Below are 13,450 nucleotides of genomic sequence, written 5' to 3' on the forward strand. Positions count from 1 at the left end.
CCACGCCCCGCCTGGCTTTTGCACGTGACCACAGGGCTCCCAGCGCCCATCGCGCCCTGCCTCCCAGTCGCTTCCTCCCCCCCCCTCCAGGCTTCCGTCCGGCGCCCAGCTGGAAATTCAGAAAATACCGGACATTGAACATTGCATGTGTCTGGTATTTTCTGAATGTTTCTACTGGACAGAGGGCACAAATACCAGACTGTCCAGTAGAAAACCAGACACCTGGCAACCCTAGCTGCAGCAGCCATGGCTACACTAACGGGGTCACCGGTACGGCTGCCAGGTGTCCGATTTTGAATCAGACAGTCCAGTATTTGAGCTTTCTGTTTGGGAAACAAACTGAGAAAATAGAACTGTGTGGTATTTTCTAAATGAGATGTAATGTAGATTGTGGTGTAATGTCCAGTGTGTCTGGTACCATCTGGCAACCCTAGTCACGGGGACCTTTTGAGGAGACCATAGAGCAAGGGCACGTAGATACTGAGCGTTTTGAGCTTTTTGTTATTAAGAATGACATTACGGAAGAGAGGAAGGTGCCAATATTCTTAAGTTCCGTAAGGCTATGACCTACACCCTGCTACACAGTTTGCTGCTGCCTGTTAAGACAGAGACCAAACCTTACAGCAGGGCTACTCAACTTTGGATACAAAGATTTAGGCAAGACTACACAACACACAGGTTCCATTTAAGTCAGTTCTACTGATATTAAAAACATGCAACAGTTCCCCATTTCCATCCATATGACAGCACTTTAAATGAGCATTGACAATCCAGGAATTTAAATACTAAATCGAATATCAAGAGAAGACCATTATATTGACTGCTTTTTGGTTTTGGCTCCAAAATCGCAAATCCAAATCGCACCGGAGGCTGCATACAAAAAGGCCGTGAGCCTCTTAGGGTATGTCTACACTACAGCACTAATTCGAACTAACTTAATTCGAATTAGTTAATTCAAAATAAGCTAATTCGAACTAGTGCATCTAGACCTAAAAACTAGTTCGAATTAGCATTTTGCTAATTCGAAATAGCGCGTCCACATTGAGTGGACCCTGAACCGAGGTTAAGGATGGCTGGAAGCAGTGCCGGCAGGGCATCAGGTTAGGACTTAGAGCGTGGAGCTGCTGTTTCAGGCTAGCCGAGGGCTGTGCTTAATGGGACCCGACCCTCACCCCGGACAGACAGTTCTCAGGGTTCCCCGCTTGCTTGTCTTCCTCGATGAGGGACAGCAAAGCAGTCCTGTCTTGGAGTGCCCTGAATGCCCTCACTCAGCACATCACAGCACTCGGCCATCAGCCCGGCTGCACTTGACACAGACTGCCACCCGGGGGGTCAATCGGAGGGCTGCAGGAGAGCTTCCACACTGAGGAGCCCGCAGAGCCACCCCAGTCCTCCACATCGCAGGCTCGTACCCCATTCCTCCCTCACCTCCTTCCACTTACCCCTCCCAAGCCCCCCTTCCTAATGTACAAAATAAAGGACACGTGTGTTCAAAAATAGAAACTCTCTTTATTGAACAAAACTGGGGTTGGGGGAGGGGGATTAACCTCTGGGGAGACTGGGAAAAGGAGGTGGGAGAGGGGAAGAAAGGGTGAGGGAGAAGGGAGGGGGAAACCTGGGAGGAGGGAGCTGGAAGAGAGAAGTCAGGGGAAGAAGGAGGAGGGGAAGTATCAAACTATGGTACGCCCACATCTTCAGTAATGTGTACAGATGTGATCTCCTCACCCCAGAAAAGATGTTTTGGCCTTGGAAAGGGTTCAGAAAAGGGCAACTAAAATGATCAGAGGTTTGGAACAGGTCTCATATGAAGAGAGGCTGAAGAGACTGGGACTTTTCAGCTTAGAAAAGAGGAGACTGAGGGGGGATATGATAGAGGTCTATAAAATCATGAATGGTGTGGAGAGGGTGCATAAAGAAAAGTTCTTCATTAGTTCCCATAATATAAGGACTAGAGGACACCAAATGAAAGGAATGAGTAGCAGGCTTCAAACTAGTAGGTGAAAGTTGTTCTTCACAAAGCAAATAGTCAACCTGTGGAACTCCTTGCCACAGGAAGCTGTGAAGGCTAGAGCTAGAACAGAATTTGAAGAGAAGTTAGATAAAGTCACAGAGGTTGGGTCCATGGAGTGGTATTAGCCAGGGGGTAGAAATGGTGTCCCTGGGCTCTGTTTGTGGAAGGCTGGAGATGGATGGCACGGGACAAATGGCTTGGTCATTGTCTTCGGTCCATCCCCTCCAGGGTACCTAGTGTTGGCTGCTGTCGGCAGACAGGCTACTGGGCTAGATGGACCTTTGGTCTGACCCAGTACGGCCGTTTTTATGTTCTTATGTTCTAAGCTCAGGGCTCAGGGTCGGGGGTCTCACTGGACCACCTTGATTTTCATGCAAACCTGCTCCTGGGTTTGCATGTGGCCTTTGGTGGCCAGGCTGGCAGCTATCCTGCCCTAGATGGCCACTTTCCTGTGCCTAGTGCGGAAGTCATAGATGTTGGAGGCCTCTCCCCAAACCTGGGCGAGGCCCACAATCTCTGCACTAGACCAGGCGGGCACCAGCCTCTTGCGGCCCCCGGCAGGCTCTTGGGAGCCGCCAGCCTGATCCCGGGAAGAGGCAGAGGGCTGGGTAGCAGCGGGTGGCTGGCTCGTGACGTACCAGGTGCAGGGTCTGCTGGCTGGGTGCTGGCAGGCTTGCACCTGGCATGGGCATCGTAGCCAGCCCGTGCCCCTTTAAGGTCTCCGGGGCCAGGAGGGGGGCAGAAGAGTTTCCCTGGTGGTGCCCAGAGTGGCCACCAGGGCAAGCTGGGACGGGCTAGCCTCCTACTAGTTCGAATTAAGTGGCTACAGAGCCCTTAATTCGAACTACTTCATTCGAACTAGTCCTCGTAGAATGAGGTTTACCTAGTTCGAATTAAGCGCTCTGCTAGTTCGAATTAAGTTCGAACTAGCGGGTTTGCATGTGTAGCGCCTATCAAAGTTAATTCGAACTAACGTCTGTTAGTTTGAATTAACTTTGTAGTGTAGACATACCCTTGTTGAGTGGTCCTGCCTTACAGCGACATTGTAGAAATCCTGGGGCCACATTCTGCTCCAGAACATTGGTAATTGCAGAAGGGTCTAGGCTCCACAACAGAGACCAAAAAGAAAGCGAAACCGTTGTGCATTTTGTAGCTACTTTGAAATAGCTCTCCCGTGTGGGACAGGATAGTGTGTGGCCTGCAGTGAAGCGATATGGAAGCGACTATTAACAGAATCCCCAGCCCACCCTATAGAAGACCGTTGATATTTCAGTCTCCATGGAACTGGCCACACGGGAGGCACAATAGCTCAGTGCACCCCCTAGAGTGCATAAAGTGTCCCAAGAACCTATCCACAAAACAGTGGGAGCCAGGAATGTTACTGCTGCGGTGAGCCGGGTCACTGTGCATCTGAGTGCAGGTGTAAGGACCTAGTGTGTCGAGAGTGTGGCAAAAAGGGACGCATTGAGCATCCCTGCAAACAAAAGAAAAAAAGGCCTGTGGTCGGGGGGGGGGCCAAAAATGAAAATCTGCATCCCACCGAGCAGACTCCTGATGACCAAGGTGACACCCGTCCAAAGAAGAGGTGCCCTGCTGTGTTTTGTCTTCGGCAGGGGGCTCCCATGAATACTGGGTAACCCCATTGTTGGAAAGCAACCTGTACGTATGGAAGTGGACACCGGTGCTGCCGTTTCGCTGGTCTCAGCCGCTGTGTATAAGGAAAAGTAAAGCACCTTCTGCTTAAGGCAACAAAGATTGTTCTGAGGACGTACCCGGGAGAAGCGGTACCCCTGCTTGGCACCACTGATGCTACAGTGTCACTTAATGGACAGACAGGTGAATTGCCATTGTTTGTGGTGAACAGCCATTTGCTTAATGGGTAGATCATGGAGATAGACAGGGCGTGTGTCCACTGAGGGGATCTGAGGCATATGAGACCAGGGCTAGGGAGGAATCTGAGACGTGCCTGGAGAGAGGGGAGAGGGAGTGGACCAAAGATCTGTGGGATCCAGTTGTTCTGAGATCTGGTCTCTAATGGTGTGTCTCCTCTCCAGGCTGCTTGCTGGGGGTATGTCTACACTACCCTCCTAGTTCGAACTAGCGGGGTAATGTAGGCATACCGCACTTGCAAATGAAGCCCGGGATTTGAATTTCCCAGGCTTCATTTGCATAAGCGGGGCGCCGCCATTTTTAAAACCCCGCTGGTTCGAACCCCGTGCAGCGCGGCTACACGGGGCTCGAACTAGGTAGTTCGAACTAGGCTCGAACTGGGGAATGACATAGAGAGGGGGAAGAGGGACGTGTTATTTACCCTTTCCCATGACACAAAACCCCGGGTGACCTGATGAAATTAGGAGGCCTGAGGTTTATGCAGTTGTTTTTATTAAATGCGGCATGATGGCTACGCCCTCACCCCCACCCCCATGTTTCCTGTAAGCTGGGCGCTTATGCAGCCACGCTGGAGAGATTCAAATGCTACCCAGCTGATTAGCTGCGCCCCCCACAGCTAGGTTGTGTTGCTACTGGTGGTGCACAGGCCCACGCACTCGTACCTCTCTGCACATAAAGAAATGATTGTGCCCAAGGATGGAAAAAGTCCGCACGGGGTGGAAAAGATTAGAGGGAATGTTGCTTCTCACCACTTTCTGCAGCACGGCCTCTCCTCACAAAAAAATGAGGACATGGGGAAAGCACCCTCTGCAGAGCTGACTTCCACCCTCAGCAACTCACCATCCTCTAGTGTTGTAGTGGGATGCTGGAGCCAGCATTGAGCCTCCTGGGCACCCCGTCCCCATCCTGCAAAGCAGCCCATGTTGCAAAATCTGCTAGTGTGGATTTAGTTGATTAGCTTAGTCTTGTGGTTGCAGGTCTCAGCTGTACACCACATGTAGAGGAAATGCTATTTTGTGCCTCAATTGCGTGTGAATGGATAGCGCTAACCAAGGGCATGTGTCTGCGGTCCCTGGGGCTGGGGTCATTTCAGCGCCATGTGGCCCAACAGGGGAAACAGCTGCTGCTTTTTATATGAGCAGAGATGGGGCAGGGAGCTGAGCAGAAAGATCAGCGTAGAACCGCAGATTCTTCAAGCTGATATGGGGGCTGACTGGTTTCTCATTGTTCCCGGTGCCGGCTTCTTCATGTATCGCTCTGCCTTTCTCTCTCTTCAGCATCCTCAGCGTTCTCATTTCATCTCGCTTCCAGGCTCTCTCCAGCGCCACCCTCACAACAGGAATCTGGATTCATCTGACCCCTTTCAGCCCAGCTAGGACCCTGTCCTATAACTAGGGCTCCCCACGAGTTGAGGAGTAAAAGGTCAAAGATGAGGCACGCTATGAACTCCATGACATTTTGTGACACCCGTCGGCTGCTGTTTCAATACTTGGCAATACACCCCCACGGGTCTCTATGGATTATAAATCCTCAGCCCCTTCACCCTTGAAAATAATTTGTTTCATCTTTCCCAGCTCTTTCCCCTCCCTGCCCCCGTCTCCATTTCCCCCAGCCATGGATAGATCCCACCTCTTATAACCGGGTGGGAAAGGGTTGTCCTGGTCTGGGGAATGGTTTGAGATTCCAAATGATTTCCTTTGCAGCATTGGGACAAAACATTTGGGGGCAGTTTTGAAGTGTTTCCCCTCAAATGCCTGTAATAGGGGAGAGAGCCAGGCCCAGGGTATATGCTACCCTCCCCCACAAAAAAAATATTTTCACAGGCTTTATACTCTGTGATCATTCTGTCTCAGCCCCTGGGTAACACCTCCCCCAAACAACCCCTGGAGCAGAACTCCTCGAGATCTCCCCAATCCCAGTTTCAACGTTGACAGTGATGGAGAATCCACCATGAATGTCGGTGATTCCCCCCAGTCGGGGCCTGCTAAGAACATTTCTGCTGCTCTTTGTTAGATCCCATTGGAGACACAACATTCTATCCTAAAGGGAATTTGGTGACCCCTTAGTTCTTCTTTTACTCCACATCATAATCAAACAAGGCTGACACAACGCACAGTTAACCTGTGGAACTCCTCGTCAAAGGATGTTGCGAAGGCAAGACTGTAACAGGGTTAAAAAAAAGAGCTAGATCAATCCATGGTCCAATAATGGCTGTTAGCCAGGAGGGAAGGGAGGGTGACCCTGACCTCTGTTTGTCAGAGGCTGGGAATAGGCGACAGGGGAAGGATCACTGGATGATTCCCTGTTCTGTTCGTTCCCTCTGGATCACCTGATGTTGGCCACTGTCGGCCGACAGGCCACTGTCGGCCGACAGGACACTGGGCTGGATGGACCTTTGGTCTGACCCAGCGTGGCTGTTCTGATTTTCTTCTCAAATTCAAACTAGACCAGCTCCAACTGAGCAGTGAGGCAAAGTTGCTGATCCCAAAGATTCATCACAGCATGGAGGAGGGGGGGGAAGCTCATTCAGATCCTGGCTTCCCCTTTGTACCAGACCCCCATGTCCCTGAGGGTCCTGTAGTGAGGCAACGTCCCAGAAGAGGCTGTGACCAGGTAACCAGCCGGCCGGTAGCTTTTAGCACCTGTGTCTCCCCATCCTCCAGCCCCCGTGTGCAATATTGAGAGACTGGCCAGAGGCAGATGTGACAGCCTCCCTGGGACACCAGAGCACGTGTCGGATGATGTAGGGGGGCGATGAGAGGCTGCGACTGGAGATGGGGAACCGGGGGCACATGGAGTGTCAAGGGGGAGAGTCTCACGGGTTCTGCTCACGCTTGGCCCATGAGGTTCCCAGGCAAATCCCCAGCGGAGCCACAGCCCCTTCTGGGGGAGTCCTCTCTCTCCTGGGGTCTGCCCCTCTGCTCTTGGGCCGGCAGCTCTTGGCTCCTACAGCCTGGCTCGGCCCTGGGCCCCACTGGGCAGGCCCCTCTCTCTGGAGCCCGGGGCTCCACTCCCAGAGGGGACGGGGCAGCCCTGTTCTCCAGCCCAGAGCGACTCCCAGCCAGCGTCACGCAGGAGGGGTTACTGAGCTTTGAACCCAGCACAGGAACCCTCCGGCCTGTCGGCCTGGCCCCCTGCAGCCCAGCACGTCTGGGTCTCCCTGCAGCCGGGTGGGCTCTGCCTGCTCCTCCTGCCCAGCCCAGCAGCCCCCTTCTTCCTGCCAAGCCCCCAATATCCCCCCAGCAGCTGCCCCTCCCCTGGCCTTTTTCGTCTGTCCAGGTAACATGGTCACCTGGGCCCTTCTCTTCTCCGCATCCCCTCTCCTCCGTCCTTTGTCCCTCCCCTGGCTGGAACCAGCTGGGCAGGTCACCAGCAGCTTCTCTCTGCCTCCCAGTGGCCTCCCAGTGGCCTGACCCGTCTGTGCCCTCTCATCTGGGTCTCCAGTTCTCTGCTGGTCCCTGTAACAACAAACTCCCTCCCCCTAACCTCGTTACGCCAGTAACACCCAGGAACACTGAGGCTTGTCTTCATTGGCAAGTTTTTGTGCAAATACTCTTTAACGCAAGAGTTTTTGCTTTAGGGTATTTGAGCAAGAGAGCGTCTACACTGGCATGTGCCTTTGTGCAAGAGCATCTGTGCCAGTGTAGACGCTCTCTTGCGCAAGAAAGCTCCGATGGCCATTTTAACCATCGGGCTTTCTTGCGCAATAAATTCATGTTGCCTGTCTACACTGGCCTCTTGCGCAAGAACAGTTGCACAAGAGGGCTTATCCCTGAGCGGGAGCATCCTAGTTCTTGCACAAGAAGCCCTGATTTCTTACATTAGAACGTCACTCTTCTTGCACAAGAACTCTCAGCCAGTGTAGACAGGCAGCAAGTTTTTGTGCAAAATCTTGCCAATGTAGACGTAGCCCTAGTGTCCCCCCCGCATGCAGCATCTTCGAACCTCTCACAGCTCTCCCACCTCGTCACATGGGAGTCTCCTGGCTCCTGGCCTGGTGCACCTTCTTCAAGGCTGCAGGGTACTGGGAGGGTGAAGTGCCCCACTCCCCACCGAGACACAGACAAGCTGGAGCTGCATGATGCTTCGCCAGACTAATGGGCCCAGGGTTTCCGGATTTGTGCAGAGACCTTTGCTAACTGTGACCGCACTAGATTTCACCTGCAGATCAGAGACGGTGGGTGATGGATGCAGGAAGAGACGAGACGTCGTCACCTTCCTGTAGCTGCAGCCAGCATCTGAGCTCCTTATTTGGGGCTGTGGGGAACTGTGCACTGGGGTGTTGGTAGCAGCACTGAGGGGTCCCGCATGGCATCTGCTCTCACTGTCCTCTTCCTCGGTGAGTATCAGAGACAGCCAGAGTGTGGGGCCATGAGAGTATCTGAGACCTGGGCGTGTGCCCATGGATGGGGAGCTGGGCCTTGTGTCCGGAGGGAGGGTGCGGATCTCAGATCTGTAGGATCCAGTTTCTCTGGGATCTGGCCCATAACAACCTGTCTCCTTTCCAGGCTGCTGGCTGGCCGCATGGAGCTGGGTTCAGGGACGTGAGTATCTGTGGGGAAGGGGGCAGCTGGGGAATTTCCTTATTAAGAACGAGGGTAGGAGTGAGGGGGACAGATCCCCCAGGGATGGTCCTGCCAGACCTGGGCTGCCTCCCACATCCAGAGGCTGGGACCTCGCCCCGCTCATTACAGGGATGGGCCCCACAGCTGGTAAATTCACCTGCACCCGAACCTCTGCCCCCAGGAAAATTAGAGTCAGGGCACCCAGCACCCTGCAGAGCCCCCAAGCTCTGCCCTGGGAGCTGGCAGCACCCTGGGGAAGGACTCAGGCAGGGTCAGGCAGCAAGAGTGCACAAGCAAACAGAGGGGCGCACGGCATTGTTATTCTCAGCCCTCAGCTGATGGCACACGCGGGTCCCTGTTTCGCTCCCTGAACAGCCTGGGAGCCGAGCTAAATCCCCAGCGTCTGAAAGCGGGTTGAGGGGAGCAGAGTCCGTGTGCCCAGGAGAGCAGAGCCAGGGGAGGTCTGGGAACATGAGCACGGCCGTGGGTTTTGCTAACACGTGTTTGTCTTGGGGCCTGTCCCGGGAGTCTCTTATTCAAACCCCCCAAATGTGGGGCAGGAACCCGTAGGGTAGGTCCCAGTTTACCTCCTGGCTGCCGCGGGGGCAGGGCTGGAGTGATCTGTGGGAGCTGCAGGAGTCAGGGACTTGGAATCTCCTTTGTCCTCCTGGATCTCACCCTGGCTGTGGCCACGGGGCTGGGCCTGTGTGACGGACCGGGCCGTGTCTGGGCACAGCTGAGGGCGTCCGCTCAGGGCGAATTGCTCAAATCCGGGGCTCCTTACAGCCCCCAGACTGGTGACCTCTCCAAACAGGCCACAAATCAGTCCCACAGAGCGCTTCAGCTGCCTGCCTGAAGCCTCACGAGCAAAACCCCTCCCACACCCCAGCAATATCCGTGCCCCAGATGGCCCCGGACTTATACACAGGTGGGGGGTCCTAGCACCCAATCCCACCTACCCCGAACAAGTTCTGTCCGGTTCCAAGAAACCAGCCACAGATCCCTGGTCAATTTACCCTCTGGACCTTACCCACAAATCACGCTGGGCCAATCCTTTAGAATCTAAAACTAAAGGTTTATTATCACAAGAAAGAAAAGCCTGAGAGTAAGGTTATTAAAGTACAGTACGTTACATGCACCGAATCTCCCAGTCCTCGATGCAGGCTCTAGCAGAGATGTTGCAGCTGCTGGTTTAAAAGTTCTTATTGCACATCCTACGATCAGGATGGGTTCACAGGTCTTCCAGGCTCTTCGATCCCTGCAGTGCTGCCTCTGGGATGAAGTGCTGAGCTGAGAACAAAATGGCATCGACCACGTGGCCTCTTTATACCTCCTTCCTGGCCTCTTCTGGTCTCAGCCGGTCACCTGGTCCTCAGCGTCTCTCTGCTGGCCGCTCTTAGGTGTCTGCCCTCCTGCTTTAGGTGTGTCCTTGGCCCATTGAGAGCCATTGTCCCACAGGCCTCGCTAATTAGCATGTCCATAGGCCCGGGCTCTGCCCAATGCTCAGCCACATGCAGAGAAGTATTCAGTGTCCACACAGACTACAGATTCCTACCTACACACACAGACATTATACAACCACATAAATAGCTTACATAGGATTATCAGATAATAAGCTTGTATTCCGCATCCCACATGGCCCCCTATTATACCATTGTTGGGGCCAGCACCCCCACCTATGAGTGCAGCCATGATCTGGCTGCTCCCCTCAACTTCCAGTAACATGACAGCCTGCACCCAGGGCCGGGTGAGAGGGAACCCGGTGGGCCCCAGACGGGCAGAGGGGGAAGCAGGCGGCCGCGGTTTGTGTCATCCCCACCTAATGCCGGTTTGTTTGTGTCTCCAGAGGGGCTCCACCCCAAACCCTTCATCTCCATCAGCCCTGGGGGGGTGATCCCCATAGGGGGAACCGTCACCATCTGGTGTTGGACTCAGCATCGGGGCATGAGGTTCCTGCTCTTCAAGGATGGGTCTGGGGACTCTCTGAATTACACAGACCCTGGTGGCTCTACGGCTCAATTCCCCATCACCAGCGCCGGGCGGGAACACGGGGGCAGCTACACCTGTCGCTATAGTGATGGATCAGGCATCAGCTCGGAGCCCAGCGACCCTGTGCAGGTCATTGTATCAGGTATGGGGCCCTCCCCAGCCCCATGGCTCCCCGCCCCACCCCCAGCTGGGCCCCAGGCTCCCAGCAGACGGGGTGTTGTTATGGGCCACATGGGATGACGTTTGCATGAAGATCTTGGTCCCCTGGAGTTGGACTGAGTCCAGGAGGGGCAGATTTCGGGTGCTGTCCTGTGGAGCCCCTGACCCTGCGTCTGCCCCGTCGCTGACACTCCAGGCTGGGGACGGGCGCGGTGGCCATGCTGGGGTCTGGCTCATGCCCCGTGTCCCTCCCACTGCAGCGCTCAGCTCCCCGAATCCTCCACCTCCCTGCACCCAGGTGGGGAGTCGCCCAGGGGGAGCCGTGACCATCCGGAGTGGGGGTCAGCGCCGGGGGCTGCAGTTTGTTCTGTACAAGGCTGGGGCCAGGCAGGCAGCAGGGCAGGGTCTGGGCTCAGCTGGGCTCAATTTCCCATCCCCAGAATGAGCTGGGCAGGCAGACATAACCACACACGCTATTGTCACCTGCCTGGGAGCTGGCACCTGGTGGGAGCCCAGAGACCCCTTGGAGCTGATGGGGGCAAGGGAGGGGCCCCTCTGCAGCCCCACACCCAGACAGACCCTCAAGAGGGCTCAGTGCTCAGGCTCTGTCCTGAGACTGAGCTGAGCACAGCGTCCGGGAGAGACTTGCACAGGCCCCTGCAGGTCGGGGCAGCTCCGTGTGCAGAACCCAGGAGTCCTGCCCGCCCGCCCCTCTGTGTCTCTCCCTACACCCCAGCCCCCTCCGAGAGCCAGGGACAGGGTTTACCAGGGTTCTACTAGCAGAAACCAGAACACCCAAGTCCTGTCCCTTCCCCAAGGCCCTGCCCCCACCTGCTTCCAGAGCACAGCGCGGAGCCAAGCCAAGTGGGGTGTCTGCCTTACACCCCCCATGCTGTTGACTGGGAGCCACCGGGGTCCCTTTCGACCGGCGTTCTCATAAAAAACAGGACATCTGGCCACTCAAGCCAGGATCAGAGACCAAAAGTCTCAGGGGGAACTCTGGGCCCCTGTGGGAAGGTGTCCAGAAGCCTGTCCCCACGGTCCCGCCTGACCCACCGCTGAGGCCACGTGGTGAGGTCGGGCCCTAGCGTTGAATGATGGGGCCTGTCTGCTTCCCCCTGCAGAGCCCAGCGACCCCAAACCCAGCGTCTCCCTGAGCCCCAGTGGGGGGGTGTCCCTGGGGGCATCTGTGACCATCCAGTGTCGGGGGCCGCACTGGGGCAGGCGGTTCGTGCTGAAGAAAGAGGGACACTATCTTTTGCACAAGGATTCAGATGGGTTCGAGGCGGAATTTCCCCTCAGCAGCCTGCGCCGGGAGCAGGGCGGGAGCTACAGCTGCTCCTATCACAGGAGATCGGAGCCGTTCACCGTGTCCTACCCCAGCGACCCCGTGGAGCTGGTGCTGAGAGGTGAGGGACCCTGCTCAGCCTCCCCACTCCCAGCCCCACAAGCAGGGGGCTCAGACCCAATGGGATGTGGTTAGAGCCAGGGTCTGCCCTGGGCCCAGCTGAGGGGACACCGGGTTGGAGGGTCAGGATGGAGTCACTGGCAGGTTCCCAATCAGTAGGGAGCAGCAGCCATTGGAGATTCGGGGCTGGCTACTTTAAAGCTGCCCCTTGTGTGTCTGAATTGTGAGTCGCTATTTAATCCGTGATCCCATCCCGTGTTCTCTCAGCCCCATCCCAGGCAGGCCCAGGCCGAAGCTGAATGAGGCAGGGGCTGCAGGAGAAGCGGTGGCTTGGTGGATACGGCACTGGGCTGGGAACCTGGCCCGGCTCCTGTTGGATGGGAGCCCACCACAAGTTGCAAGTGTCCTTTCTTAGGGGTGGGCCTCAACCTTAGGGAATCTCAGGCAGAGCACCCATAGCTTGCGGTCTCAGTAGCGCCGGGTCCCTTGTGCTATGGGCCCAGGGAGGCCCTCGGCCCATTGTGCCAGGCACTGCATAAACACAACCGGAAGAGATAGCCCCTCCCCACAAAACTCACTAAGGAAAGTGAATCTGTTGGTGCCTCAGTTTCCCCCTGCATAGAAGGGGGATGATGACCCTCCGCCCACCTCTTGGAGGCTGGGAGGGCGACTCCCTTCCTGTGTGGGGCTCAGGCTCTGTGGTGCCAGGAGTCAGAGACTTGCCAGTAATCCCAAGAACTAGGGAGCTGGGACCCAGAACACAGGGCGAAATTCTGGGTGGGAGGGACTCTGGGGTCTGGGAGAGAATCTCTGCCCCAGAACTCCTGGATCTGCCTGGGGAGGACAGGGCTGGGGGGCTGCCTGGGTCTGGCTCTCACTGCCTGTCTCCTGTGCGCAGATCCCAGCCTGCCCAGACCCTCCATCTCTCTGAGCCCCACTGGGGTCACCCCCCCAGGGGCAAACGTCACCGTCCGGTGCCAGGGACCGGGCTGGGATGTGAGGTTCTTCCTGCACCAGGCTGGAGACCTGAACCAGCCACAACCCATGGAGCCTGCTGGGGACGGGGCCGAGTTCCACATCCGCCCCGTGGGCCGGCAGCACGGGGGGAGCTACAGCTGCAGCTACCGGCCCCGGGCAGAGCCCTTCGTCTCCTCGGCGCCCAGCGACCCCGTGGAGCTGGTGGTAGCAGGTGAGGGGCCCGGCTCAATGTCCCTGCTCCCAGCCCCACTCCCAGCTGGACCCTGGCAAGGAATCTGCATTGATGGGACCGTCAGAGCCAGACTCTGCCCTGGGCCCAGCAGAGGTGTTGCCCGGCCAGGGAGCATGGATGGAGTCACTGGGGTTCCCAGCCCGTGGGCAGCAGCGGCCACTGGAGATGCAGGGCAGAGGGAAGTGCCCCCCCACCCAGAGGGGGAACTGCAGAGCTGA

General features: G+C 56.1%; 1 protein-coding gene across 1 annotated transcript; it reads left to right on the forward strand.

The window, feature by feature from the left end:
• The first annotated feature begins 10,410 nt into the window (after nt 1-10,410).
• Nucleotides 10,411-13,450, forward strand: LOC142823755 (immunoglobulin superfamily member 1-like). The gene is made up of 3 exons (XM_075915076.1): nt 10,411-10,597; nt 11,739-12,023; nt 12,921-13,450. The coding sequence occupies exons 1-3, from the start codon at nt 10,411-10,413 to the stop codon at nt 13,448-13,450; spliced, it is 1,002 nt and encodes a 333-aa protein (XP_075771191.1).

The sequence above is a fragment of the Pelodiscus sinensis genome, unplaced genomic scaffold (assembly GCF_049634645.1).
Source record: "Pelodiscus sinensis isolate JC-2024 unplaced genomic scaffold, ASM4963464v1 ctg34, whole genome shotgun sequence".
NCBI lineage: Eukaryota > Metazoa > Chordata > Testudines > Trionychidae > Pelodiscus > Pelodiscus sinensis.

Coding starts and splice junctions, on each gene's coding strand:
- LOC142823755 (XM_075915076.1), top strand. CDS start 10,411: ATGAGGTTCCTGCTCTTCAAGGATGGGTCTGGGGACTCTCTGAATTAC. Junction 10,598..11,738: donor TGTGCAGGTCATTGTATCAG/GTATGGGGCCCT, acceptor TTCCCCCTGCAG/AGCCCAGCGACCCCAAACCC. Junction 12,024..12,920: donor CGTGGAGCTGGTGCTGAGAG/GTGAGGGACCCT, acceptor TCCTGTGCGCAG/ATCCCAGCCTGCCCAGACCC.